The sequence below is a fragment of the Oncorhynchus keta genome, chromosome 17, assembly GCF_023373465.1.
Source record: "Oncorhynchus keta strain PuntledgeMale-10-30-2019 chromosome 17, Oket_V2, whole genome shotgun sequence".
In the NCBI taxonomy this organism is placed as follows: domain Eukaryota; kingdom Metazoa; phylum Chordata; class Actinopteri; order Salmoniformes; family Salmonidae; genus Oncorhynchus; species Oncorhynchus keta.
Genome location: NC_068437.1, coordinates 29,642,272 through 29,668,924, shown reverse-complemented (window position 1 = coordinate 29,668,924; position 26,653 = coordinate 29,642,272). Strand labels below are relative to the sequence as shown.

Genomic DNA, 26,653 nt, shown 5'->3' with positions numbered 1-26,653 from the left:
CACTGACAGGCCTTACTGATGTCCATTAACTCACTGTCAGGCCTTATCTTGAACACTGCTGTCCATTAACTCACTGACAGGCCTTACTGATGTCCATTAACTCACTGTCAGGCCTTATCTAGGACACTGCTGTCCATTAACTCACTGACAGGCCTTACTGATGTCCATTAACTCACTGACAGGCCTTATATTGAACACTGCTATCCATTAACTCACTGACAGGCCTTACGGATGTCCATTAACTCACTGACAGGCCTTATCTTGAACACTGCTGTCCATTAACTCACTGACAGGCCTTACTGATGTCCATTAACTCACTGACAGGCCTTATATTGAACACTGCTATCCATTAACTCACTGACAGGCCTTACTGATGTCCATTAACTCACTGACAGGCCTTATCTTGAACACTGCTGTCCATTAACTCACTGACAGGCCTTACTGATGTCCATTAACTCACTGTCAGGCCTTATCTAGGACACTGCTGTCCATTAACTCACTGACAGGCCTTATCTTGAACACTGCTGTCCATGAACTCACTGACAGGCCTTATCTTGAACACTGCTGTCCATGAACTCACTGTCAGGCCTTATCTAAAACACTGCTATCCATTAACTCACTGACAGGCCTTACTGATGTCCATTAACTCACTGACAGACCTTATATTGAACACTGCTATCCATTAACTCACTGACAGGCCTTACTGATGTCCATTAACTCACTGACAGGCCTTATCTTGAACACTGCTGTCCATTAACTCACTGACAGGCCTTACTGATGTCCATTAACTCACTGTCAGGCCTTATCTAGGACACTGCTGTCCATTAACTCACTGACAGGCCTTATCTTGAACACTGCTGTCCATGAACTCACTGTCAGGCCTTATCTAAAACACTGCTATCCATTAACTCACTGACAGGCCTTACTGATGTCCATTAACTCACTGACAGGCCTTATATTGAACACTGCTATCCATTAACTCACTGACAGGCCTTACTGATGTCCATTAACTCACTGACAGACCTTATCTTGAACACTGCTGTCCATTAACTCACTGACAGGCCTTACTGATGTCCATTAACTCACTGACAGGCCTTACTGATGTCCATTAACTCACTGACAGGCCTTATATTGAACACTGCTATCCATTAACTCACTGACAGGCCTTACTGATGTCCATTAACTCACTGACAGGCCTTATCTTGAACACTGCTGTCCATTAACTCACTGACAGGCCTTACTGATGTCCATTAACTCACTATCAGGCCTTATCTAAAACACTGCTGTCCATTAACTCACTGTCAGGCCTTACTGATGTCCATTAAGTCACTGACAGGCCTTATCTAGAACACTGCTGTCCATTAACTCACTGTTAACTCACTGACAGGCCTCATCTAGAACACTGCTGTCCATTAACTCACTGTCAGGCCTTATCTAAAACACTGCTGTCCATTAACTCACTGTCAGGCCTTACTGATGTCCATTAACTCACTGACAGGCCTTATCTAGAACACTGCTGTCCATTAACTCACTGACAGGCCTTACTGATGTCCATTAACTCACTGTCAGGCATTATCTAGACACTGCTGTCCATGAACTCACTGACAGGCCTTATCTTGAACACTGACAGGCCTTACTGATGTCCATTAACTCACTGACAGGCCTTATCTAGAACACTGCTGTCCATTAACTCACTGACAGGCCTTACTGATGTCCATTAACTCACTGACAGGCCTTATCTAGAACACTGCTGTCCATTAACTCACTGTTAACTCACTGACAGGCCTTACTGATGTCCATTAACTCACTGACAGGCCTTATCTAGAACACTGCTGTCCATTAACTCACTGTTAACTCACTGACAGGCCTTACTGATGTCCATTAACTCACTGACAGGCCTTATCTTGAACACTGCTGTCCATTAACTCACTGACAGGCCTTACTGATGTCCATTAACTCACTGTCAGGCCTTATCTTGAACACTGCTGTCCATTAACTCACTGACAGGCCTTATCTTGAACACTGCTGTCCATTAACTCACTGACAGGCCTTACTGATGTCCATTAACTCACTGTCAGGCCTTATCTAGGACACTGCTGTCCATTAACTCACTGACAGGCCTTACTGATGTCCATTAACTCACTGACAGGCCTTATATTGAACACTGCTATCCATTAACTCACTGACAGGCCTTACGGATGTCCATTAACTCACTGACAGGCCTTATCTTGAACACTGCTGTCCATTAACTCACTGACAGGCCTTATATTGAACACTGCTATCCATTAACTCACTGACAGGCCTTACTGATGTCCATTAACTCACTGACAGGCCTTATCTTGAACACTGCTGTCCATTAACTCACTGACAGGCCTTACTGATGTCCATTAACTCACTGTCAGGCCTTATCTTGAACACTGCTGTCCATTAACTCACTGACAGGCCTTATCTTGAACACTGCTGTCCATTAACTCACTGACAGGCCTTACTGATGTCCATTAACTCACTGTCAGGCCTTATCTAGGACACTGCTGTCCATTAACTCACTGACAGGCCTTACTGATGTCCATTAACTCACTGACAGGCCTTATATTGAACACTGCTATCCATTAACTCACTGACAGGCCTTACGGATGTCCATTAACTCACTGACAGGCCTTATCTTGAACACTGCTGTCCATTAACTCACTGACAGGCCTTATATTGAACACTGCTATCCATTAACTCACTGACAGGCATTACTGATGTCCATTAACTCACTGTCAGGCCTTATCTAGGACACTGCTGTCCATTAACTCACTGACAGGCCTTATCTTGAACACTGCTGTCCATGAACTCACTGACAGGCCTTATCTTGAACACTGCTGTCCATGAACTCACTGTCAGGCCTTATCTAAAACACTGCTATCCATTAACTCACTGACAGGCCTTACTGATGTCCATTAACTCACTGACAGACCTTATATTGAACACTGCTATCCATTAACTCACTGACAGGCCTTACTGATGTCCATTAACTCACTGACAGGCCTTATCTTGAACACTGCTGTCCATTAACTCACTGACAGGCCTTACTGATGTCCATTAACTCACTGTCAGGCCTTATCTAGGACACTGCTGTCCATTAACTAACTGACAGGCCTTATCTTGAACACTGCTGTCCATGAACTCACTGTCAGGCCTTATCTAAAACACTGCTATCCATTAACTCACTGACAGGCCTTACTGATGTCCATTAACTCACTGACAGGCCTTATATTGAACACTGCTATCCATTAACTCACTAACAGGCCTTACTAATGTCCATTAACTCACTGACAGGCCTTATCTTGAACACTGCTGTCCATTAACTCACCGACAGGCCTTACTGATGTCCATTAACTCACTGACAGGCCTTATATTGAACACTGCTATCCATTAACTCACTGACAGGCCTTACTGATGTCCATTAACTCACTGACAGGCCTTATCTTGAACACTGCTGTCCATTAACTCACTGACAGGCCTTACTGATGTCCATTAACTCACTGTCAGGCCTTATCTAGGACACTGCTGTCCATGAACTCACTGTCAGGCCTTATCTAAAACACTGCTGTCCATTAACTCACTGTCAGGCCTTACTGATGTCCATTAAGTCACTGACAGGCCTTATCTAGAACACTGCTGTCCATTAACTCACTGTTAACTCACTGACAGGCCTTATCTAGAACACTGCTGTCCATTAACTCACTGTCAGGCCTTATCTAAAACACTGCTGTCCATTAACTCACTGTCAGGCCTTACTGATGTCCATTAACTCACTGACAGGCCTTATCTAGAACACTGCTGTCCATTAACTCACTGACAGGCCTTACTGATGTCCATTAACTCACTGTCAGGCATTATCTAGGACACTGCTGTCCATGAACTCACTGACAGGCCTTATCTTGAACACTGACAGGCCTTACTGATGTCCATTAACTCACTGACAGGCCTTATCTAGAACACTGCTGTCCATTAACTCACTGACAGGCCTTACTGATGTCCATTAACTCACTGACAGGCCTTATCTAGAACACTGCTGTCCATTAACTCACTGTTAACTCACTGACAGGCCTTACTGATGTCCATTAACTCACTGACAGGCCTTATCTTGAACACTGCTGTCCATTAACTCACTGACAGGCCTTACTGATGTCCATTAACTCACTGTCAGGCCTTATCTTGAACACTGCTGTCCATTAACTCACTGACAGGCCTTATCTTGAACACTGCTGTCCATTAACTCACTGACAGGCCTTATCTTGAACACTGCTGTCCATTAACTCACTGACAGGCCTTACTGATGTCCATTAACTCACTGACAGGCCTTATCTTGAACACTGCTGTCCATTAACTCACTGACAGGCCTTACTGATGTCCATTAACTCACTGACAGGCCTTATCTAGAACACTGCTGTCCATTAACTCACTGACAGGCCTTACTGATGTCCATTAACTCACTGTCAGGCCTTATCTAGGACACTGCTGTCCATGAACTCACTGACAGGCCTTATCTTGAACACTGACAGGCCTTACTGATGTCCATTAACTCACTGACAGGCCTTATCTAGAACACTGACAGGCCTTACTGATGTCCATTAACTCACTGACAGGCCTTACTGATGTCCATTAACTCACTGACAGGCCTTATCTTGAACACTGACAGGCCTTACTGATGTCCATTAACTCACTGACAGGCCTTACTGATGTCCATTAACTCACTGACAGGCCTTATCTTGAACACTGACAGGCCTTATCTTGAACACTGCTGTCCATTAACTCACTGACAGGCCTTACTGATGTCCATGAACTCACTGACAGGCCTTATCTTGAACACTGACAGGCCTTACTGATGTCCATTAACTCACTGACAGGCCTTATCTAGAACACTGCTGTCCATTAACTCACTGACAGGCCTTACTGATGTCCATTAACTCACTGACAGGCCTTATCTTGAACACTGACAGGCCTTACTGATGTCCATTAACTCACTGACAGGCCTTACTGATGTCCATTAACTCACTGACAGGCCTTATCTTGAACACTGACAGGCCTTATCTTGAACACTGCTGTCCATTAACTCACTGACAGGCCTTACTGATGTCCATTAACTCACTGACAGGCCTTATCTTGAACACTGACAGGCCTTACTGATGTCCATTAACTCACTGACAGGCCTTATCTAGAACACTGCTGTCCATTAACTCACTGACAGGCCTTACTGATGTCCATTAACTCACTGACAGGCCTTATCTTGAACACTGACAGGCCTTACTGATGTCCATTAACTCACTGACAGGCCTTACTGATGTCCATTAACTCACTGACAGGCCTTATCTTGAACACTGACAGGCCTTATCTTGAACATTGAACACTGACAGGCCTTATCTTGAACACTGCTGTCCATTAACTCACTGACAGGTGAGTGTCTCACACACACACACACACACACACACACACACACACACACACACACACACACACACACACACACACACACACACACACACACACACACACACACACACACACACACACACACACACAGTTGAAGTCGGATATTTACATACACCTTAGCCAAATACATTTAAACTCAGTTTTTCACAATTCCTGACATTTAATCCCAGTAAAAATGTCATGTCTTAGGCCAGTTAGGATCATCACTTTATTTTAAGAATGTGAAATGTCAGAATAATAGAGAGAATGATATATTTCAGCTTTTATTTCTTTCATCACATTCCCAGTGAGTCAGAAGTTTACATACACTGAATTAGTATTCGGTAGCATTGCATTTAAATGGATTAATTTGGGTCAAATGTGTCGGGTGGCTTTCCACAAGCTTCCCACAATAAGTTGGGTGAATTTTGGCCCATTCCTCCTTACAGAGCTGGTGTAACTGAGTCAGGTTTGTAGGATCCTGTCACGCCCTGACCTTAGAGAGCAGTTTTATTTCTCTATTTGGTTAGGTCAGGGTGTGATTTGGGGTGGCCATTCTATGTTGTCTATTTCTTTGTTTTTGGCCGAGTATGGTTCCTAATCAGAGGCAGCTGTCTATCGTTGTCTCTGATTGGGGATCATACTGAGGCAGCCCTTTTTCCCACTTTCTGTTGTGGGATCTTGTCTTTTTGTGTTGCATGTGTTTGCACTAGTAGCTTTACATTCGTTGAGTTGTTTATTGTTTTTTGGTGGAACATTTATTATTAAAGGGAAATGTACGCCTACCACGCTACACCTTGGTCTCATTCTAACAACGAACGTTACAGATCCTTGATCTCACACACTTTTTTAAACATTAGTTGGAAAAATGACTTGTGTCATGCACAAAGTAGATGTCCTAACCGACTTGCCAAAACTATAGTTTGTTAACAAGAAATTTGTGGAATGGTTAAAAAACAAGTTTTAATGACTCCAACCTAAGTGAATGTGTACTTCCGACTTCAACTGTATATGAGGTGCCGGATAGACAGGTAGAAAAGGTGCGGAGTGAAACTGAAGTGATGGAACAAGCAGACAAGGGGAAGAGGAATACTTGCCCTTCTGCCCTGTAGTGACCCCAGATAGAGAGAGAGAGAGGGAGGGAGCGGGAGTGAAAGAGAGAGGGGAGGGAGGGAAAGGAAGGAGATAGAGAGAGAGAGGGGGAGGGAGTGGGAGAGAAAGAGAGAGGGGAGGGAGGGAAAGGAAGGAGATAGAGAGAGAGAGGGGGAGGGAGTGGGAGAGAAAGAGAGAGGGGAGGGAGGGAAAGGAAGGAGATAGAGAGAGAGGGAGGGAGCGGGAGAGAAAGAGATAGGGGAGGGAGGGAAAGGAAGGAGATAGAGAGAGAGAGAGGGGGAGGGAGTGGGAGAGAAAGAGATAGGGGAGGGAGGGAAAGGAAGGAGATAGAGAGAGAGGGAGGGAGCGGGAGAGAAAGAGATAGGGGAGGGAGGGAAAGGAAGGAGATAGAGAGAGAGAGGGGGAGGGAGTGGGAGAGAAAGAGAGAGGGGAGGGAGGGAAAGGAAGGAGATAGAGAGAGAGAGGGGGAGGGAGTGGGAGAGAAAGAGAGAGGGGAGGGAGGGAAAGGAAGGAGATAGAGAGAGAGAGGGGAGGGAGTGGGAGAGAAAGAGAGAGGGGAGGGAGGGAAAGGAAGGAGATTGGGAGAGAAAGAGATAGGGGAGGGAGGGAAAGGAAGGAGATAGAGAGAGAGGGAGGGAGCGGGAGAGAAAGAGATAGGGGAGGGAGGGAAAGGAAGGAGATAGAGAGAGAGAAAACAGAACCATTGGGATGTCTTATCAAATTCATATTACAGCAATATAAGAAGTCTTAAAAAGAAGGGAAATCTGATCTAAAACAACCACGCTTTCCAAACAGAGAGGTGCTACCATGCAGAGACCATGCAATACAGTACATTACGTTCACAGAACATCTTCAGTTACTCCAGCACAGTATCTGTCTCTCCTATTATTCCATGTGACAGGCTTTGGCTTTGGATTTCACTATGTTCTTTCCAATAGAGTTCCTACACTCATAAAGACATCAATGTCCATCAATCAATCCCTTAAAAGAAGACATCACGAGAAAAACGTCATTAAATTGATACAGTCATGCCAGCAGTCTGTGGAACCGTTTACTGATGGTTCAGTATGAGAAGGTTCATGACTATCTGGTGCATAATCAAAGAATTTCAATAGCATGTAAAACATGACAGGCAGATTTTAGGACATCTCATGTACGGACTGGGAAGGGTAGGAATCACATGGACCTCAGCTGTTCTCTCGTTTACTCTCTGTCAATACAGATTTGTCATTCCTTTTCCCTTCTTTCCTTCCATCTCGTTTCACCTCCTTTTGTTTCGCTCTGTCACTGTGTAGAATTAATATACTTCATCATGCAAACGCAGATACATGATCATGCAGAGACTGGACGACAGATAAGGAACAGTGAGTTATACACCAGGAAATAGACTACTTGCCCCATGGAGCTGTACGGATCCAATGAAGGGGCAGATAGAGGGAGGACAGGAGGGGAACATTAAAGTCAAGAGAGTTGGATAGTTTGTAGAGGTGGATTTATCTTGTACATCAGAGGTACAGTACAGGAACCATGTGATAAAGCCTCGATGAGTAGTTATAAACCAGATCTGGGTAGAGAAAGAGGTGCAGACAGGCAGGCTGTGTAAGGTAACATGCCTCCTCTGCCCTCAGATTCAAAGAAAGGGAACAGGGGAACAAGAGATGGAAAACAGAAAGAGAAAGAACAAGGAGGGCGGGGTGGAGTGCATCAAAGCTGATGGAGGGAGGGAGGGAAGAAGAGATAGGAAGTATGTGATCTGGGAGAGGGTGATGGAGAGGGTGAGTAGGGTGAAGGGAGAGAGAGAGAGACGTCAGCCGATTGGACCATGGGGCCATACTACAAAGGACGAACTTTGGCAAAACTCACTGATTTGAGAGAGCAAAGTTGCTGTGGTGTGTTTCTTTTGTGGCTGCATGCCTGGGTGTGTGTGTTCTCACCCATGGCCTGTCTGATGGTGTCTCCCAGTTTGGCCTGTATGTAGTGTTCACTGTAGGTAGGCAGGACCAGGGCCAAGCTGCGGAAATAAAGGTCTTGTCATTATATAGGACCCTGTCCTTTCTCTGTTGACACACTGATGCTTGGAAAAACATGTACCATCGACAAGGTGACAGAACACTGAACATCTGCATTTAAACACATTTCAGTAGTTGAAAAAGGGGTTTTACTGTGATGGAGAGGGACAGAGAGTGCCCCCTACTGGCCAGACCTGATCATATTCATGAAGTAGAGATGTTTGTCACGTAACAGCAATCTATCTAATCCTTTCAGATCACTACACGTTTGTAGTGCCCCCTACTGGCCAGACCAGGAGATATGGCAAGGGGTTAAAGATTGTTTCTGGACTGGGTCAACATCTTTCAGTCCTCCTGCCTACCTGTAGTCTGTTCCGTTGACCTGAGCCCAGGTGTACGTCCTTACTCCTCTGTCGATGTATCTCTGTCAGCGAACACACAGAGGTGTTAAAACAGTCATAATTCTAAATCGTAAACAACACGTAACTTACTTCAACCTAAGTCATGCACTGATGTCACTAGGAGATGTATAAGTGAGAATTAGTACTATTATGTGTCTTACATTGGTGCTGATCTCACCTCATCCTGAGTTTTAACTAGAGTCTCTATGGTCTCTTCCCCTGGGTTCCCATCTATCATCATTCTCCTGATCTACACACACACACACACACACACACACACACACACACACACACACACACACACACACACACACACACACACACACACACACACACACACACACACACACACACACACACACACACACACACACACACAGAGAGACAGAGCGAGAGAGAGAGATAATGCATGCATGGTTTTGTGTGTGTGAAAGATAAAATAAATATAAAAAGATATCTTCTTCAACTGTACCCGTGTCAAATGTGTGAACGGTTACAGGGTCTGATCTCAATACCGTTCTCTCTCAAAAACACAGTGCACATCTGTACACCAGCGAGAGAAAGAGAGGAATAACAACAAGGAGATCGGTAGCACATCTATGTGCTGAACCTCCCTCTTGGAGTGTCTATGTATATGATAGAAGCAGGATGAAAGGAGAGGGAGCGACAGACAGAGTGGGGTATCCACTGCATCTGTAAACATGTCCTCTCATTTACAGCCAGTCACTGTATGAATCACACTCAATTGACTGGAGACTGGACACAACTAACACCTGTGTGTGTGTGTGTGTGTGTTTACCTGGACTTTGATGTCGTTCTCCAGTTCAGCATCGAGGAAGTCCAGAGTGACAGGTTCCTGGAATTTAGGATTCTGAGGAGATGTGAGTGTTTAGTCAGGTGGATGAGTTACCACGAAACACACACACACACACACACACACACACACACACACACACACACACACACACACACACACACACACACACACACACACACACACACACACACACACACACACACACACACACACACACACACACACACACACACACACACACACACACACACTCTCATTCTTGTATATTCAATAGCATGACTTGTTTGATATCGGTCCCCCTGAAGCATGTTGAGTTGCTACAGTGAGTTGTAATGAAACGCAGTAGACCAGTAGAAGCCCAAACAGATATATTTGACTAAAACATATACATTTCAGACATTGCTTACATTTGTATATGATCACGTCTCTCTATTTTGCGTGGGAATACATGGAAACAGATTTCTTTAATAAAAATTACTTGGAGCTCATTTCCTGGTGTATTTACAGTCTTTAATATCCAACAATGAAAATGTAAAAACTGAAAACTTGCTCAGAAAACATGGGAGGCCAAATAAAATCAGCGCCGCCAGATGGGAAACCCAGTAGACTGTGTAATGTTTCAGTCAGGGGTTCTTAGCATGGCGTCAGGCCATAGAGTAAAACTCTGCTCCTTACCCTATCCTGTTATCGTGTTCTACAGTATATACTGTACATTCAGACAAAGAGCCTAGTTTATACAGCTGAGAACCAACTGACCCGGAATACTCCAGCTTGTGTGTGTGTGTGTGTGCATGTGTGTTGCATGCATGCGTGATGGTTGAGTCCGTGTGTGTGTTGAGTGGGTGCCTGCTTGAGTCAGTGTGTGTGTGTGTGTGTGTGTGTGTGTGTGTGTGTGTGTGTGTGTGTGTGTGTGTGTGTGTGTGTGTGTGTGTGTGTGCGTGCGTGCGTGCGTGCGTGCGTGCGTGCGTGTGTGTGTGTGTGTGTGTTTGTGTTTGTGTTTGATACAGACTAACTGTAGACTGTGTTAATGTCAGTAGTTAAACCCTCAGTGCGTATCAGAGACTTTCTAATGTTATAAAGTAGCAGCAGTAATCCAGAACTACTTTGTTAAAGCACCAGTAAATGGATGGAACCTGATACTCTGTCTCCTAGCAACGCTGCTCTACCTTTAGACTGTGTACACGTTTTAGAAGGTTCATATGGATTTAGTTTCTGCAAAAGCTACATAAACACACTGTGATGATGATGATGATTAAATGATCCTTACATTGGATGAAGAGAGAAAAGAAAGACGGAACATTGGAGAAAAAGGAGGATGATGAAGAGGATCTCAGCATGAAAAAAATAATAATAATAATAATTGTTAGAGGCCATAAGATGATACAGAACATATAAGCACATTAAATTAAAAGTCAAATTAAGGAGAGAGGATGAAACTTATAATATACAGAGAAAGAAAGAAAGAAAGAAAGAAAAGAAAGAAAGAAAGAAAGAAAGAAAGAAAGTGAATGGGTGGGTGAGAGAGATCAAAATCCAACTCCAAATGTAGCGAGGGATTTGTGTGATGAATATGAAATGGGTTTTCTATTCAACCACAAATCACACACCTACTGAAACACAAGAACAGAGAGAAAAGAGAGAATGTGTTCCAAGGTCACCCTCCATATTCACACACCCCTCTGTTTCTCTGATCACACATGCACACGCAAACAGATCATACACAGTAAGATTGACCATGCCCTTTCACTGGAATGCTTTACAGTGATGTACCAGAGGGATTATGGACATGATTTACAAAGCAAGTGTATGATTTGAATATAAATAGGAATTCATGACAATAGTGCACAGATGGACTCATACAGTTTCATGAATTGATCCATCAAGTCCCAGTGAGAAACACAAACCAGTAGCAGTACTAGGAAGGGACCTGCTGTAACCTGTTCATGTCATCATGTGTTAGTTCAGCCTCCCTCCCTCCCTCCCTCCCCCTCCCTCCCTCCCTCTCCCCTCCCTCCCTCCCTCCCTCCCTCCCTCCCTCCCTCCCTCTCCCCCCTCCCTCCCTCCCTCCCTCCCTCCCTCTAGGACCAACACTTCTCCCTCCCTCCCTCCCTCCCTCCCTCCCTCCCTCCCTCCCTCCCTCTAGGACCTACACTTCTCCCTCCCTCCCTCCCTCCCTCCCTCCCTCCCCTCCCTCCCTCCCTCCCTCCCTCCCTCCCTCCCTGTAGGACCTACACTTCTCCCTCCCTCCCTCTAGGACCTACACTTCTCCCTCCCTCCCTCCCTCCCTCTAGGACCTACACTTCTCCCTCCCTCCCTCCCTCCCTCCCTCCCTCCCTCCCTCCCTCCCTCCCTCCCTCCCTCTAGGACCTACACTTCTCCCTCCCTCCCTCTAGGACCTACACTTCTCCCTCCCTCCCTCCCTCCCTCCCTCCCTCCCTCCCTCCCTCTAGGACCTACACTTCTCCCTCCCTCCCTCCCTCCCTCCCTCTAGGACCTACACTTCTCCCTCCCTCCCTCCCTCCCTCCCTCCCTCCCTCCCTCCCTCCCTCCCTCCCTCCCTCCCTCCCTCCCTCCCTGTAGGACCTACACCCTCCCTCCCTCCCTCTAGGACCTACACTTCTCCCTCCCTCCCTCCCTCCCTCTAGGACCTACACTCCTCCCTCCCTCCCTCCCTCCCTCCCTCCCTCCCTCCCTCCCTCCCTCCCTCCCTCCCTCCCTAGGACCTACACTTCTCCCTCCCTCCCTCCCTCCCTCACTTCTCCCTCCCTCCCTCCCTCCCTCCCTCCCTCCCTCCCTCCCTCCCCCTCCCTCTAGGACCTACACTTCTCCTCCCCCTCCCTCCCTCCCTCCCTCCCTCCCTCCCTCCCTCCCTCCCTCCCTCCCTAGGACCTACACTTCTCCCTCCCCCTCCCTCCCTCCCTCCCTCCCTCCCTCCCTCCCTCCCTCCCTCCCTCCCTCCCTCCCTCCCTCCCTCCCTCCCTCCCTCCCTCCCTCCCTCTAGGACCTATACTTCTCCTCCCACCTATACTTCTCCCTCCCTCCCTCCCTCCCTCCCTCCCTAGGACCCCTCCTCCCTCTCCCTCCCTCCCTCCCTCCCTCCCTCCCTCCCTCCCTCCCTCCCTCCCTCCCTCCCTCCCTCCCCCCTCCCTCCCTGTAGGACCTACACTTCTCCCTCCCTCCCTCCCTCCCTCCCTCCCTCCCTCCCTCCCTCCCTCCCTCCCTCCCTCCCTCCCTCCCTCCCCCCTCCCTGTAGGACCTACACTTCTCCCTCCCTCCCTCCCTCTAGGACCTACACTTCTCCCTCCCTCCCTCCCTCCCCCTCCCTCCCTCCCTCCCTCCCTCCCTCCCTCCCTCCCTCCCTCCCTCCCTCCCTCCCTCCCTCCCTGTAGGACCTACACTCCCTCCCTCCCCCCTCCCTCCCTCCCTCCCTCCCTCCCTCCCTCCCTCCCTCCCTCCCTCCCTCCCTCCCTCCCTCCCTCCCTCCCTGTAGGACCTACACTTCTCCCTCCCTCCCTCTCTCCCTCCCTCCCTCCCTCCCTCCCTCCCTCCCTCCCTCCCTCCCTCCCTCCCTCCCTCCCTCCCCCTCCCTCCCTCCCTCCCTCCCTCCCTCCCTCCCTCCCTCTAGGACCTACACTCTCCCTCCCTCCCTCCCTCCCTCCCTCCCTCCCTCCCTCCCTCCCTCCCTCCCTCCCTCCCTCCCTCTAGGACCTACACTCCTCCCTCCCTCCCTCCCCTCCCTAACTCCCTCCCTCCCTCCCTCCCTCCCTGTAGGACCTACACTTCTCCCTCCCTCCCTCCCTCCCTCCCTCCCTCCCTCCCTCCCTCCCTCCCTCCCTCCCTCCCTCCCTCCCTCCCTCCCTCCCTCCCTCCCTCTAGGACCCCCTCCCTCCCTCCCTCCCTCCCCTCCCTCCCTCCTCCCTCCCTCCCTCCCTCCCTCCCTCCCTCCCTCCCTCCCTCCCTCCCTCCCTCCCTCCCTCCCTGTAGGACCTACACTTCTCCCTCCCTCCCTCCCTCCCTCCCTCCCTCCCTCCCTCCCTCCCTCCTCCCTCCCTCCCTCCCTCCCTCCCTCCCTGTAGGACCTACCCTTCTCTCCATCTCCCTCTCTCACACACAGGTGCATACACCCAAACTTCTAGACAATGACACAACATAATGACAACATGACAGATGGCTTAGAGGAAAGAAACAGTTTAACAGAACATGTGAAAGAGTCAAATAAACAGTAGGTAATTATGTGACCGTCTACTTGACTAATACCAACTAGTCACTATTACTTTCTATTCCACCCAATGAGTATGGCTGCTCTAAGACTACAACAGCAGCAGGAAAACACTGACCACGCTACTGTTCATCTGAAGTGTGTTTACTGATTGGAATGATTCAAAATTCAAGAGGCTTTCTCACATCTGAGCCATCTTTGTTGCAGGCGCATTGTAGCAATAAAATTCATGTCGGAAAAGAGAAACCCGCACACTGCTCTGGATAGTATCACTATTTATTATTAAGCTTTACATATCGGCCTCAAGGCCTTCGTCAGAGCTTTTGTGAGTGCTTGTAATTTGCACCCTTAAGTAGACATTGCTCCACCCACATCCATTTAGTGCATGGAATGGGGTTAAATTCAAGGAGAATTAAATGTGAATTTTATAAATATTCAAATAAAACTTATTAAACACTGATTGGAAAGATTGAAAATTACGCTTTGGTTCGTTCTACCTTTTCTATTCAATTGACCTGAAATGAAATAGCAGTGTGGGGGGGGATTTGGAGGCATGGCTTATTGGGATGTGGCTTCCAGGTTGTTATTTTTGCCAACCTGTGAAAGTGAATGTCATTATTGTGGTCTGTTTTATTCCTTATTCAAAATGAAACTTGCCAGTGTCTGTAATGATACTTGCATACTTGCACCAATTTGTAAGTCGCTCTGGATAAGAGCGTCTGCTAAATGACTTAAATGTAAATGTTAAATGTGCATGCCATACTAAAGAGCCTGACAAGTGTTATAAGTTAAGGTATCCAATGCTTGGTTACGATATTGTTGCTACTTAATATGTAAGTCTTGTGTAAAGAATATGTTCAGAAACATAACTTCATGTTATTGAATCAACACAATTTCTTGATATATACATAATGTATTTAATTGCGTATAACCCATAGGTAATTCCATATTAAAAAGTGAACTTGGAACAATATGAAAACATGGGATGTATTTACATGAAATATTAGTTTGTATTTGTTATTTATTGGGTTTAACCAAAGGGGGAAAGTAAGTTGAGTGCTGAAAGAAATAGGTTGCAACTTAAAATATAGGATTGATAAAAATCAAATAAAACAGTTGACATTGAATCATATATTTGGTTTCAACAAATGTAGTATTTTTTTTAATGAGAAAACATAACTCATTTACTTGTAACCAGTCAAGTAATTTTCTTTGGTTGATCCAAGGAGTCATATTGTAGTGTACCATCACGTTAGCACAGTTTACTGGACACACACACTCCAATCAATGATCTAAGAGTTAAAGACCAGCCCTAAGGGTTACTAGTCTACATCTATAATATGTTCTACTAAAGGACATGTACTATCTCTCTATCCTACTCTCTCTCACCTCATGGAGTGTGATGGCATACGGCTTATTGAGTCTTGTCTTGTGGTTACGGATCCTTTTCTAACAGACACATAATGAGAGAGATGCAGGGAGCTTTTCAGTGGGAGACAACATCTCCATTTGATAATATGAATTCATTGGCCAGGCACTATTATCTCAATAGAATATACACGTTAACACGTACAGTATGTGGCCAGGCGGGACTCAAACCCTGACCGTTGCAACCTTCAATAAAGGGTGGTGTCTGTAGCATATTTCAGCATGGTTCAAATCACATTAGTCAGAACAAGGCCTTCTGATGGCATTCATCTCTGATCCCCTCTCTGTAACAGACGTGAAGACTGTTTCAAACCCTGACTGACACACTCACACACATGGTCCCTCCTTAGGAAACCTATACAACGCTGTACAATACCTCCAGTCACATTGAAACAGTTCCCCTTGAAAGAGGCTGCACGCCTTTACACACACACATGAACACCCTGTGTATGCTGTGAATTGCTTAGGGTTACGTGCCAGTGCATGCGTGTGTATGAATAGATTGGATCCATGAGTGTGTGTCCATGTTGATTAGTGTTTTGAGGATGTGGTTGGATGAGATATTAACATGTTTCCCAGGCCTTGTTGAACACAACAAGCCCCAACAGAGAGCCTGCGGGCCTGGGCAACACATGGCCCTCTGCAGCCTGTCAAGTCCTGGCCAGGCGGGTGTTGAGGAGGAGGTCGGTAGAGGAGGAGAGGAAAGAGGGGAGTAATAGAAGAGGTACTGTAGGGAGGAGCAGTTGGTTGTGTTTCTCTAAAGGTGGCTCAGGAGCATTATGGTGGCCTGTGGTTAGACATACTGCTACGATCATGTGTGGGTTCATATGAACATGAATAGCAAGCAAAGTAGCACCTCAGAATGAGTTGGGATTGTAAGACATGTGGTAACAGAATAGAAGAGGTAGGGATAGTATATACCTTAGGTTGGAGGTTGGGGTGTAGCAGTACATATCCATTGGGGTCGATGGCAAAATAATAGCCATTAGGTCCAATCTGAGGAGTGGAGGAACAGAGAGGGTTGGTGGAGACAGTTGAACATATTTTGTATACTACAGGGAACATGAATGTGTACTCACTACATCCCTGTTCTGGGTTATTAGAGTATCGATCATAAACATGATTGAGTTCATATGATAGAGGGCAGGGCTGTCAGACTAAGTCTGTTATTTTCAGGCAAATAATTTGGACAAAACAAAATGATACGAGCACGTCTTGTTTATGACGCCGTTGACACCAATTGTGAAATAAGGCCACAATCCGTCAATTATTTATTTGGAACAGGTTACGTTTGTTTGTCTTCTCGCATGCGAAAATAAGCTGTAGACCAATATAAATTGTTATCTGGGAAACTGCCTCTGACAGGTCTGTGGGTTCATAGTGTGAATTCATTAATTCATCAATTGCTTTCTGCCTGTTTTTTTACATTTGCAACGCATCAGTGCAGCACCATATACAGAGCTATACAGGTCGCTCTCGCCGTTGTCCCATGTTCATTGAATCATTGTGATCACATCACACCAGAGCTATACAGGTCGCTCTCGCCGTTGTCCCATGTTCATTGCCAATGATGTACCGCAGGGGTTCCCAAACATTTTTGGCCCACGACCCCATTTTGATATGAAAATGTTTTCGCAACCCCAAAACGGATATAATCAACGGCCAATGTTTCCTTTTTTAAATTGAGGCTATGGCAGTCTATTACAAATCAGTCTGACAGTACAGTACTTTTGACACTACAATCTGAAGGAAGTATGGTTTAAAGTGACTAAACTGCATAAGAAAGGTATTAGAAAGTTCAGAAGGTCATCAGACAATACTTTTGTATGATCTTCTGTGTAGAAAAGAACATCATCATTAACCACGTTTCCATCCACAGTTTTATGCGACCAAATACAACACAAGTTTCAGTACAATTTTATAAATGCAGACAGATCATCTTTTTGTGTCAGTATAATTAATAATGCCAGAAATGGCGGTGGAAACACCTTTAAGCACAAATATAAATATAACCATCATATGGAAGTAAACTTGGAGTCACGCGATGATGGTGTGTGGTCCTCCCACCACGACTATGGAAACCATGCAGTTTATTTAGCTACAGATAAAATAAGTTACGATGAACTTCACAGGGTGGTGAAAGTGCACAGTGATCTTGATGCTCAGTAGAGCAGAAAATGCGATGGAAACACATTGAACTTTAGATTTTCATTTGGTGCATGAAAACATATGTGAAAAAGTACATGTTGTTTGCACTACATCATCACACACTGGTTTTATCTGCCACAAGACCGTTTGGTGGAAACACCACTGGTGGGAAACGGCATTCCTTATGCAGATTTTAGAATATTTCTATGAAAATTGGTCACCAGTTGGACCCTAGCTAGTGACGATGTTCTTCTTCATCCAACCTGATTCTGTGCCTGGTCCACTATGCTCTAACGAGTCCTGCGTAGCTTGTAGAAGGAAACAGAAACCATACGTGTCTCAGAGTCTTATCTTTCAGCGACGGGGTCATAATATTTTGTAGCTTAAACGGTTCAATAGAAAGAGACACATTAGTAGGTAGAAAACAGAAACCGGTCCGTTCATTACAACTCCATCTAGGGCTACCGAGGTTACCGATGTCACTATTTTCTATTTATTTTATTTCAACGTTTCTCTCAAAACCCCATTTTCAAATTAGGTTAGCCCAAGTTTGGGAAACACTGATGTAGTCTATTTTATAGCCATTCAACAACGAAGAGGATCGATCTATGCTTCTCTCCTCTAATAGGCCTGGGCTTATTAGTTTTATTAAAAAATGCTCAAAATAAGTTTCAAACTATATTGCTGCTCTTTTGAGAGCTATGAGGGGGAAGAGATGGGCCAGTGGAGTTGCCAGCAGAGATGAGCGAATTTCTCAAGAAGGGAACAGTGACGTAAACAGAGAGTTGTGTAAGTTAGAAGTTAATATAGCGATATATTATAGGCCTGCTAAAGTGAATCTAGGCAGCCACCTGTGCTATAGGCAACCTGTCACGCCCTGGTCGAAGTATCTTGTGTTTTTCTTCATGTATTTGGTCAGGCCAGGGTGTGACATGGGTTTTTGTATGTGGTGTGTAGCTTAGTGGGATTGTAGCTTAGTGGGGTGTTCTAGGAGAGTCTATGGCTGTCTGAAGTGGTTCTCAATCAGAGGCAGGTGTTTATCGTTGTCTCTGATTGGGAACCATATTTAGGCAGCCATATTCTTTGGTTGTATTGTGGGTGATTGTCCTGAGTGTCTTGATGTCCTTGTTCGATGTTAGTTGACACATGTATAGGCTGTTTTCGGTTTTCGTTTTGTTTATTGTTTTGTAGTGTTCGTGTTTAGTCGTGTTTACGTTTGTTTAAATAAACATGGATCGCAATCGACACGCTGCAGTTTGGTCCGACTCCGTCACCATATGAAAACCGTGACACAACCCTAAAAGGAAGAGACAAAAAACTCTCCGCCTATTAAGATAAAGCACTCAAATTAAAATACATAACCTCCCACTGCTTCATTAAAATTCATCAATGGCTGATCATTAGGCTATAGACATGTTACATGCTTCTATTTTCTAATGGTTGTAAATTTCATCTTCATATAGCCTATATCACAGCTGCCTACCTCTCCCCCTTAAAACGTTCCTTGTCGATTTCTAAGATAAGCTACATTGATTTTGCATTATCCTACAATGGAGGGCAGTTTTTGATATCCGACAGAAAGGATTTGAAGCTAAGGCAAGTTTTTTAATACGTTTTTTGGGAAAGAAGAAATGTGATTTGCGTATGTGTCTGAGTGAGATACACCTCAGGTGGCTTTGATTGATGGATCCTTTTAGGTGTGTGTGTGTGCGCGTATAAGTTCGCTAATTCTCTATGTCCATTCAGAAAGTTTCCTAAAATGGGCTAAGCCTGTATGGAGGGAAAAGCTCATCAGACTTGTTGTGAATGGTTTTAGTGTGTCTAGAACCAAATCTGTATTTTTTAGGAATTTAGAAAAAAATATCAACATTTGGTGAGAAAAGGCCTTGACATTAAGACGGAACTAGGAGAATAAGGAGTGTTCTGGTGTGTTAGTGTGTGTGTCACTTACAGTGTAGCGTGGTGTGAGCTTCTTGATGTCATCTAGTGACACGTCAATCCCCATCACCCCTAGGATCAACTGGTTCTGAATCTGAGAGGGAAAGATCCAGGGAGTTCAACATTTTCATTTCAAATTGAATAGTAAGAGTCATGTTGACTTAGAGGCTATTGGTGTCTAATGCTGGGATGGGATTATTTTAAGAAAGAATTGGTGTGTGTGTGCCTGCTTGCGTGTGCGGATTACCTCTAAACCCGATTCATCTTTATACTTGGTCTTGTTGAAGACAGGTAGGGTTCCTGTGATGACCAGACCTAGCTCCTAACACACACAGACAAAGAAAGCTAAATGTAAGTCATCGTTATTGGGTTTCAGAAACCTCCAGCGTGGAGGTAGATTTTGGTGAGATGCATTGTGGGATAGAAGTGATGTGATACCAGAGCGTCAAGGTAGACATTAGTCCACTGGACCTGCTTGGCCAGCTGGTCAGCTAGAACCATGGGTCTGCCCAGGACATCCAGGTACTCCTACAACACACAAATAGACTATTTTGAATACAATTTAGTCATTTTGCACACACTCTTATCCAGAGCAACTTACAGGAGCAAATAGGGATAAATGCCTTGCTCAAGGGCACATCGACAGATTTTTCACCTTGTCAGCTTTCGGTTACTGGCCCAACACTATTAACTCCTATGCTACCTGCCGCCAAAATACACACGTTTAAGACAAAGTCAACCACATACACATCGAAATAAATGAAACACACACACAAACACAAGTTCGTGCAGAGTGCTTATTATCACCTGAGTGTTGATGCGTATGGCTCCAATAGAGGGAATCTCATAGAAGTATCCTGGGAGAAATAGACAAAGGACTAAGATCAGGACATTAGCTATCTACATAAGCAGACCCATCGTGGAAACTGAAATGATACACAGCACTAGCAGTGCTTAATGTTTAGCACAAACAAACAACAACAACATGGTATCCTACCTTTATTAGCACAGGCCATCCACTGGACTGGACCTTTATCATAGTTGTGTTGACCCACTGAGAAGGTGAAGATACGCACCTAGAACACAGAGCCGTGTGTATCTGTTAAAGACACATCCACGTTGAACTGTAAGGGTGTGTGATAGAAGTTAAAAACTATAGTTAGGTACTGTGTCTGAGAGGTTATTATGGGCCATAGAATATCAACTCTAACTAGTGGGAAGGACTACTGTTACAGTGTACACAGGGATTGGTTTGTGAAGGGCTGAGGATGGTGTTACCATGTTCTCTCTACCTCCCACCCTCACAGTCTCATTTCATGTGCTGAGCAGAAAGAGCAGCTTTGGCAGAGATATCATCACACACTTCATATCTGCTAGAGAGGATGACTGACAGTAACTGAGACTGATCTGTGTGCGTGCGTGTGTGTGAGTGTGTGTGTCAGTGAGTGAGTGAGTGAGTGAGTGTGTGGGTTAGTGTAGTGATTATCTGGACTCCACCTGTATAAACCATAGGATCAGCACACATAATACTTCCTCAACATCCAAACAAGCCTGTTTCCCGTCATCATTCAGACCTGCTTTCCATATTTACTACTATCGGTCGCCGACTAGGTGGATTATACATTGTAGTGTGTGTTGAAACTGTACCTTCTTGTCAGCGTTGTATTTCTGCAGTATGGCCGACGCTCTCTCCTCTCCTCCATCAGTGAACAGCATGATGATCTTGTTACAGTTGGCTCTAGTGATGTTAGTCTGCACAAAGAAACCACGCCATATAGAGAATATGGGTTGCCAATCCTAACACACCTGATTGTGCTTAGGAAGGTACTACTGAGTAGCTGATGACTAAAATCAGGGTAGTAAAAGACTGGAGTAAAATCCTACACACCCAGGAGCTTGTTGGTCACTGGGCTAGAAAGTAGAGACATACCCGCTATAACCAGCAGAGGGCAGTGTCTCATCATAATCTATCATAAGAGAACGAGCAGAGCTCACAGGTGACACTTTGTACATTTTACATGAAGTATGTTCCTGAAACTGAATCCTGAATCTGCTGGAGGGTTGTCAATTTACCTAAATGTAACAACTATGTTATACTTCTAAACAGAGGGGCTCTTACTGCATAGAGCTGTTCGAAGGCAAACTCAAATCCCTTGGTGTAATTGGTGATGCCTTTAGCAGAGATGTTCTGAACCGCATCCTTCAAGATCTTCTTATTCCTCACGTTGGCCTGGACCAGGTGGTCAAAGCACGCTGTGTTATTCACCCTGGTGTTGAACTGGTAGAGGGAGACAGATAGAGGTTAGACATTTACGCACGCACGCATGCACACACACACACACACACACACACCTGGCCATGACTACTATCATGCAGTGGTAAACAGACACATTCATCAAGTGTTGCGAATTACTCTGCATCCTCTCAACTTCATGATCTGGTACCATGGAAACAAGACTCCCTCTACTAGCACACTCTCATTAGAGTGGAAATAACACACATACTCGCACACGCACACACACCTTGGCAGCCAAATCAACAGATGCTCCAGATTGAGTGCTCTGAGACCTGAGTAGAGGTATTGTACCTGTTAGAATGGGGGAGGCTACAGATATAAGACATACTTACTGACACACACTATCACTGTTTTGATCCCAGTAATAATACAATGCAGAGAGAATAGCCATGGTACAACTGTTGGCTGTATTGTCTTTCTCAACAATGCTGCAACCCATCGATCTGAACCAATCAATGTGCCTGTTAATCAGCAAATGGGGACAGCAGATACATGCATCCATGGAGACTAGCAGAATCTGACTGAGTATGTGTGTGTGTGTGTGTGTGTGTGTGTGTGTGTGTGTGTGTGTGTGTGTGTGTGTGTGTGTGTGTGCGTGCGTGCGTGCGTGCGTGCGTGCGTGCGTGCGTGTGTGTGTGTGTGCGCATGTATCTGCATTCGTGTGACAACTTTGATGTTTCTAACTGAGTGACAGAGACACCACTTAGACTGGAAGGCAATTTCAAGGCTTCGTTGCCTGACATGCAGACTGAGTTTAGGAGACAGCATGGAAACACACACACACACACACACACACACACACACACACACACACTACAATGTGCTCTTTAATCACCTAATCTATTAAAAGGCGAAGGAGGAGGGTGAGAAGAAGGGTGGGAGGAAGAGAAAGAGGAAGTAAGAGGTAGAAAGGAGGAAGGGAGAGGATGAGAGAGAGGTGTGTAAAAGAGAAAGTATTTCTCCTCCATATATGTCTAATTAATTCATGCTAGGAGATACTTCATAGCCTTATCCAGTGCATGAGACAATCTAGTGGGCATAATGAGTATTCATGTAAATGTGAGAATTTCCATGGGTAGTATATTCGAGACTTTAGCTGCGCTCAATTGAGCTTGCGTGGCAGAATGGAACCAATGGAATAGTCCCAAAAGTGCAAACACGCCCATCTGGCACTCCAAGAGAGCGTCTGCTAAATGACAAAAACATACATATACAGTACCAGTCAAAAGTTTGGACACCTACTCATTTAATGGTTTTTCTTTATTTTTACTATTTTCTTCATTGTAAAATAGTGAAGACATCAAAACTACGAAATAACACATATGGAATCATGTAGTAACCAAAAAAGTGTTAAACAAATCTAACAAAATAGATTTTATATTTGAGATTCTTCAAAGTAGCCACCATTTGCCTTGACAGCTTTGCACACTCTTGGCATTCTCTCAACCAGACTCTCCCCCCACATCTCCACGCCATTTCCTATATTTCCACAGACCAAAAATATAAACACAACATGAAACAATATTTTTATATAAGTTCATATAAGGAAATCAGTCAATTTAAATGACTTCATTAGACCCTTGGATTTCACATGACTAGGAATACAGATATGCATCTGTTGGTCATAGATACTTTTTAAAAAAGTATGGGTGTGGGTCAGAAAACCAGTCAGTATCCTGCAACATGGGGCCATGCATTATCATGCTGAAACATGAGGTGACGTGCATTCAAATTGCCATCGTTAAAATGCAACTGTGTTCGTTGTCCGTAGCTTATGCCTACCCATACCATAACACCACTGCCACTCTGTTCACAACGTTGACATCAGCAAACCGCTCGCCCACATGAAGCCATACACGCTGTCTGACATTTGTCTGTTGAAACAGGGATTTATACGTGAAGAGCATACTTCTCCACCGTGTCAGTGGCCATCGAAGGTGAGCATTTGCCCATTAAAGTCAGTGATGACGCCGAAACTGCAGTCAGGTCAAAACTCTGGTGAGGACGACAAGCACAGAGATTAGCTTCCCTTAGATGGTTTCTGACAGTTTGTGCAGAAATTCTTTGGTTGTGCAAACCCATTGTTTCATCAGCTGTCTGGGTGGCTGGTCTGTGACGATCTCGCAGGTGAAGAAGCCGGATGTGGAGGTCCTGGGCTGGCATGGGTACACGTGGTCTGCGGTTGTGAGGCCGGTTGTATGACCTGCCAAATTCTCTAAAATTACATTGGAGGCGGCTTATGGTAGAGAAGTGAATATTCAATCCTCTGGCAACAGCTCTGCTGGACATACCTGCATTCAGCATACCAATTGCACGTCCTTCAAAACTTGAAACATCTGTGGCATTGTGTTGTGTGACAAAACTGCACATTTGTGGCCTTTTAATGTCCCAAGCACAAGGTGCACCTGTGTAATGATCATGCAGTTTTATCAGCTTCTTGATATGCCACACGTGTCAGGTGGATGGATTATCTTGGCAAAGGAGAAATGCTCACTAACAGGGATGTAATACATTTTTGCACAACATTTGAGAGAAATAATCTTTTTGTGCGTATGGAACATTTCTGGGACCTTTTATTTCAGCTCATGAAACATGGGACCAACACTTTACATGTTGAGTTTATATTTTTGTTCAGTATACAGTATATATACACTGCATAATATTGTATGTCCATTATGAATGTGTTTCAGTGTTTTTGTATGTAATTCCCTTGTTCCCCTTGTGATCTTATTAGCTGAGTCCCAGTGAGAGAGAGTGTGTGTGTGTGTGTGTGTGTGTGTGTGTGTGTGTGTGTGTGTGTGTGTGTGTGTGTGTGTGTGTGTGTGTGTGTGTGTGTGTGTGTGTGTGTGTGTGTGTGTGTGTGTGTGTGTGTGTGTGTGTGTGTGTGTGTGTGTGTGTAGATCAGGAGAATGATGATAGATGGGAACCCAGATGAAGAGACCATAGAGACTGTGTGTGTGAGAGACAGAGGTGGGTTGGGGTTGGATTACAGATTACACTGAGCAGAGAGCTAATCTCTAGTCCCTAATCCCAGTACAGCCTCCCTGTTCACTTAGGCCACAGGACTACCTAGCTGCAACTGGCTAGCTAACAACACTGAACTGGCAAGAGAAAAGAGCTGAACACACACACTAAGACAAAGATATCTGTATTAGTCTGACAACCCAATAACGTTAGGGATGTGTGTGTGTCCAAATGTCAGTTTAGTCCCTAGGCTGCTGTTAATGAACAAGGATACATTGGTAATATTAGAGATGAATGAATTAGTGTCGGGTTATAATACCCACAGGACAGGAGGATGGTGTGTGTGTGTGTGTGAGTGTCATGATGTGGTACTAGGAGGACACCATCTGACCAGTTAGATTTAAGGTAATCCAATAACAGATAATGAAAACATATCATTGAACGGCAGGACTGTGAGGGGACCAACACAGACACACTGTAACACACACATTATTTCTTGTTGTTGTATTGTTTGTATAATTTTTGTTGTTGTATTGTTTGTAAATCTTAGTATAACAAATGAGTGTGACTGTTCTTGTCTATCAGTGCTTTGTTACTTGTCATGTTGTGTGTTTTTTGTGGACCCCAGGAAGAATAGCCGATGCTTCTGAAAAAGCTAAAGGGGATCCAAATCAACAATACTCCAGCCATACATCACCACAGTGTTGGAGACAGCAACTGGTTTCTCAGTGTGTATGGAAACACAACTGTAGAATGCCTTACTGTTAGACATGGTGCAGTAATGTATTAGTGTTGTTGTCAACCATTGGGTTCAACCAGGATTCTATTGTTCTCTAGTTGGTTCTAGTTGATTGTAATTGGAGTTCATCTTTGAGAGATAAAGAGAGAGAGGAAAGAGAGTGATGGATAAGTATTTCACATGGTTCTCTGAGTAGCACTCTTGGGCTGGTGTACTGAGTGGTCCTGGGAGCACTGGGTAGTTGTGATCCCACTCCCCAAATTGAGCAGAGGGCATTTCATTACTGGCCTGTTTTAAAGAGAGACAATGGAGAAATCTATATTTCATTACTTCTCAATCAACCCCATCTCTCTCTCTCTCTCTCTCTCTCTGTCTCTCTCTGTCTCTCTCTGTCTCTCTCTCTATGATTGAATGAATGTATATATACTTACATAGACCACGTTGACATAGTCATCATCAGACAGAGTCTCCAGCATCTCACCGACCGAAGTCCTGATCAGCTTCAGAGTCAGACCAGACACACTGCCACTCCTGTTGAGACATGGACAGTTACATTCAAACCACAGAATAAGACTTACGGTCAGCCAGACAACAGGGAGGTACTCTGGTATACTGTACTATGTTTAGATAGTTACTGTGAGGTAGTGTAATAGTGAAGTGTGTGTTGTGACTCACGCGTCCACTAGGATCAGCATGTCCTTGGGTGAGGCAGCTCCCTGAATGTACCTTCACACAGCACATACACAGCACATACACAGGTTATAAACATACTCACAGTACACACATAGGTTATAAACACAGTGCATACAATGGTTATGAACTCTTATACACATGTATTGTGCATAGAGAATCTGGTTTCTGGTGTGCATGAATGCGTGTGAGAGAGAGAAAAGAGATTCCTCACCAGGGTCTCCTGCGTACGTCGTACAGGTCGATCTTACTGGGGGTCTTCCGAGCATCCATCCATGGAGAGGCTGGAGAGGACACAGAGTCTGGGTTAACAACAATACTGTACAATGCTGTACTGTATTGTATACTGTACAATACTGTACAACAATACTGTACTGTGAAACTGGGTTAGAATCCCTACAATACACAGTTTACTATCCAAACGGATATACCCT

At 45.0% G+C, this 26,653-nt stretch overlaps 1 protein-coding gene across 4 annotated transcripts in view; it reads right to left on the bottom strand.

Annotated features, from left to right (window-relative positions):
* The window catches only part of LOC118396257 (voltage-dependent calcium channel subunit alpha-2/delta-1-like), a 130,944-nt gene that overhangs the window by 37,574 nt on the left and 66,717 nt on the right, over positions 1-26,653 (bottom strand). For 2 of the 4 annotated variants that reach the window (XM_052465842.1, XM_052465843.1), the window contains exons 8-23: positions 26,434-26,503; positions 26,205-26,255; positions 25,961-26,060; positions 21,650-21,808; positions 21,178-21,282; positions 20,528-20,606; positions 20,338-20,387; positions 19,969-20,058; positions 19,778-19,852; positions 19,544-19,624; positions 16,366-16,440; positions 15,406-15,465; positions 9,780-9,836; positions 9,159-9,230; positions 8,942-9,003; positions 8,505-8,581 (exon numbers count right to left, since the gene is read on the bottom strand). In XM_052465842.1, coding sequence (XP_052321802.1) covers positions 8,505-8,581; positions 8,942-9,003; positions 9,159-9,230; positions 9,780-9,836; positions 15,406-15,465; positions 16,366-16,440; positions 19,544-19,624; positions 19,778-19,852; positions 19,969-20,058; positions 20,338-20,387; positions 20,528-20,606; positions 21,178-21,282; positions 21,650-21,808; positions 25,961-26,060; positions 26,205-26,255; positions 26,434-26,503 — 1,263 coding nt within the window. Of the gene's footprint in view, positions 1-8,504; positions 8,582-8,941; positions 9,004-9,158; positions 9,231-9,779; positions 9,852-15,405; positions 15,466-16,365; positions 16,441-19,543; positions 19,625-19,777; positions 19,853-19,968; positions 20,059-20,337; positions 20,388-20,527; positions 20,607-21,177; positions 21,283-21,649; positions 21,809-25,960; positions 26,061-26,204; positions 26,256-26,433; positions 26,504-26,653 lie in introns of all 4 variants that reach the window. The other 2 variants (XM_052465844.1, XM_052465845.1) reach the window with 1 other exon arrangement.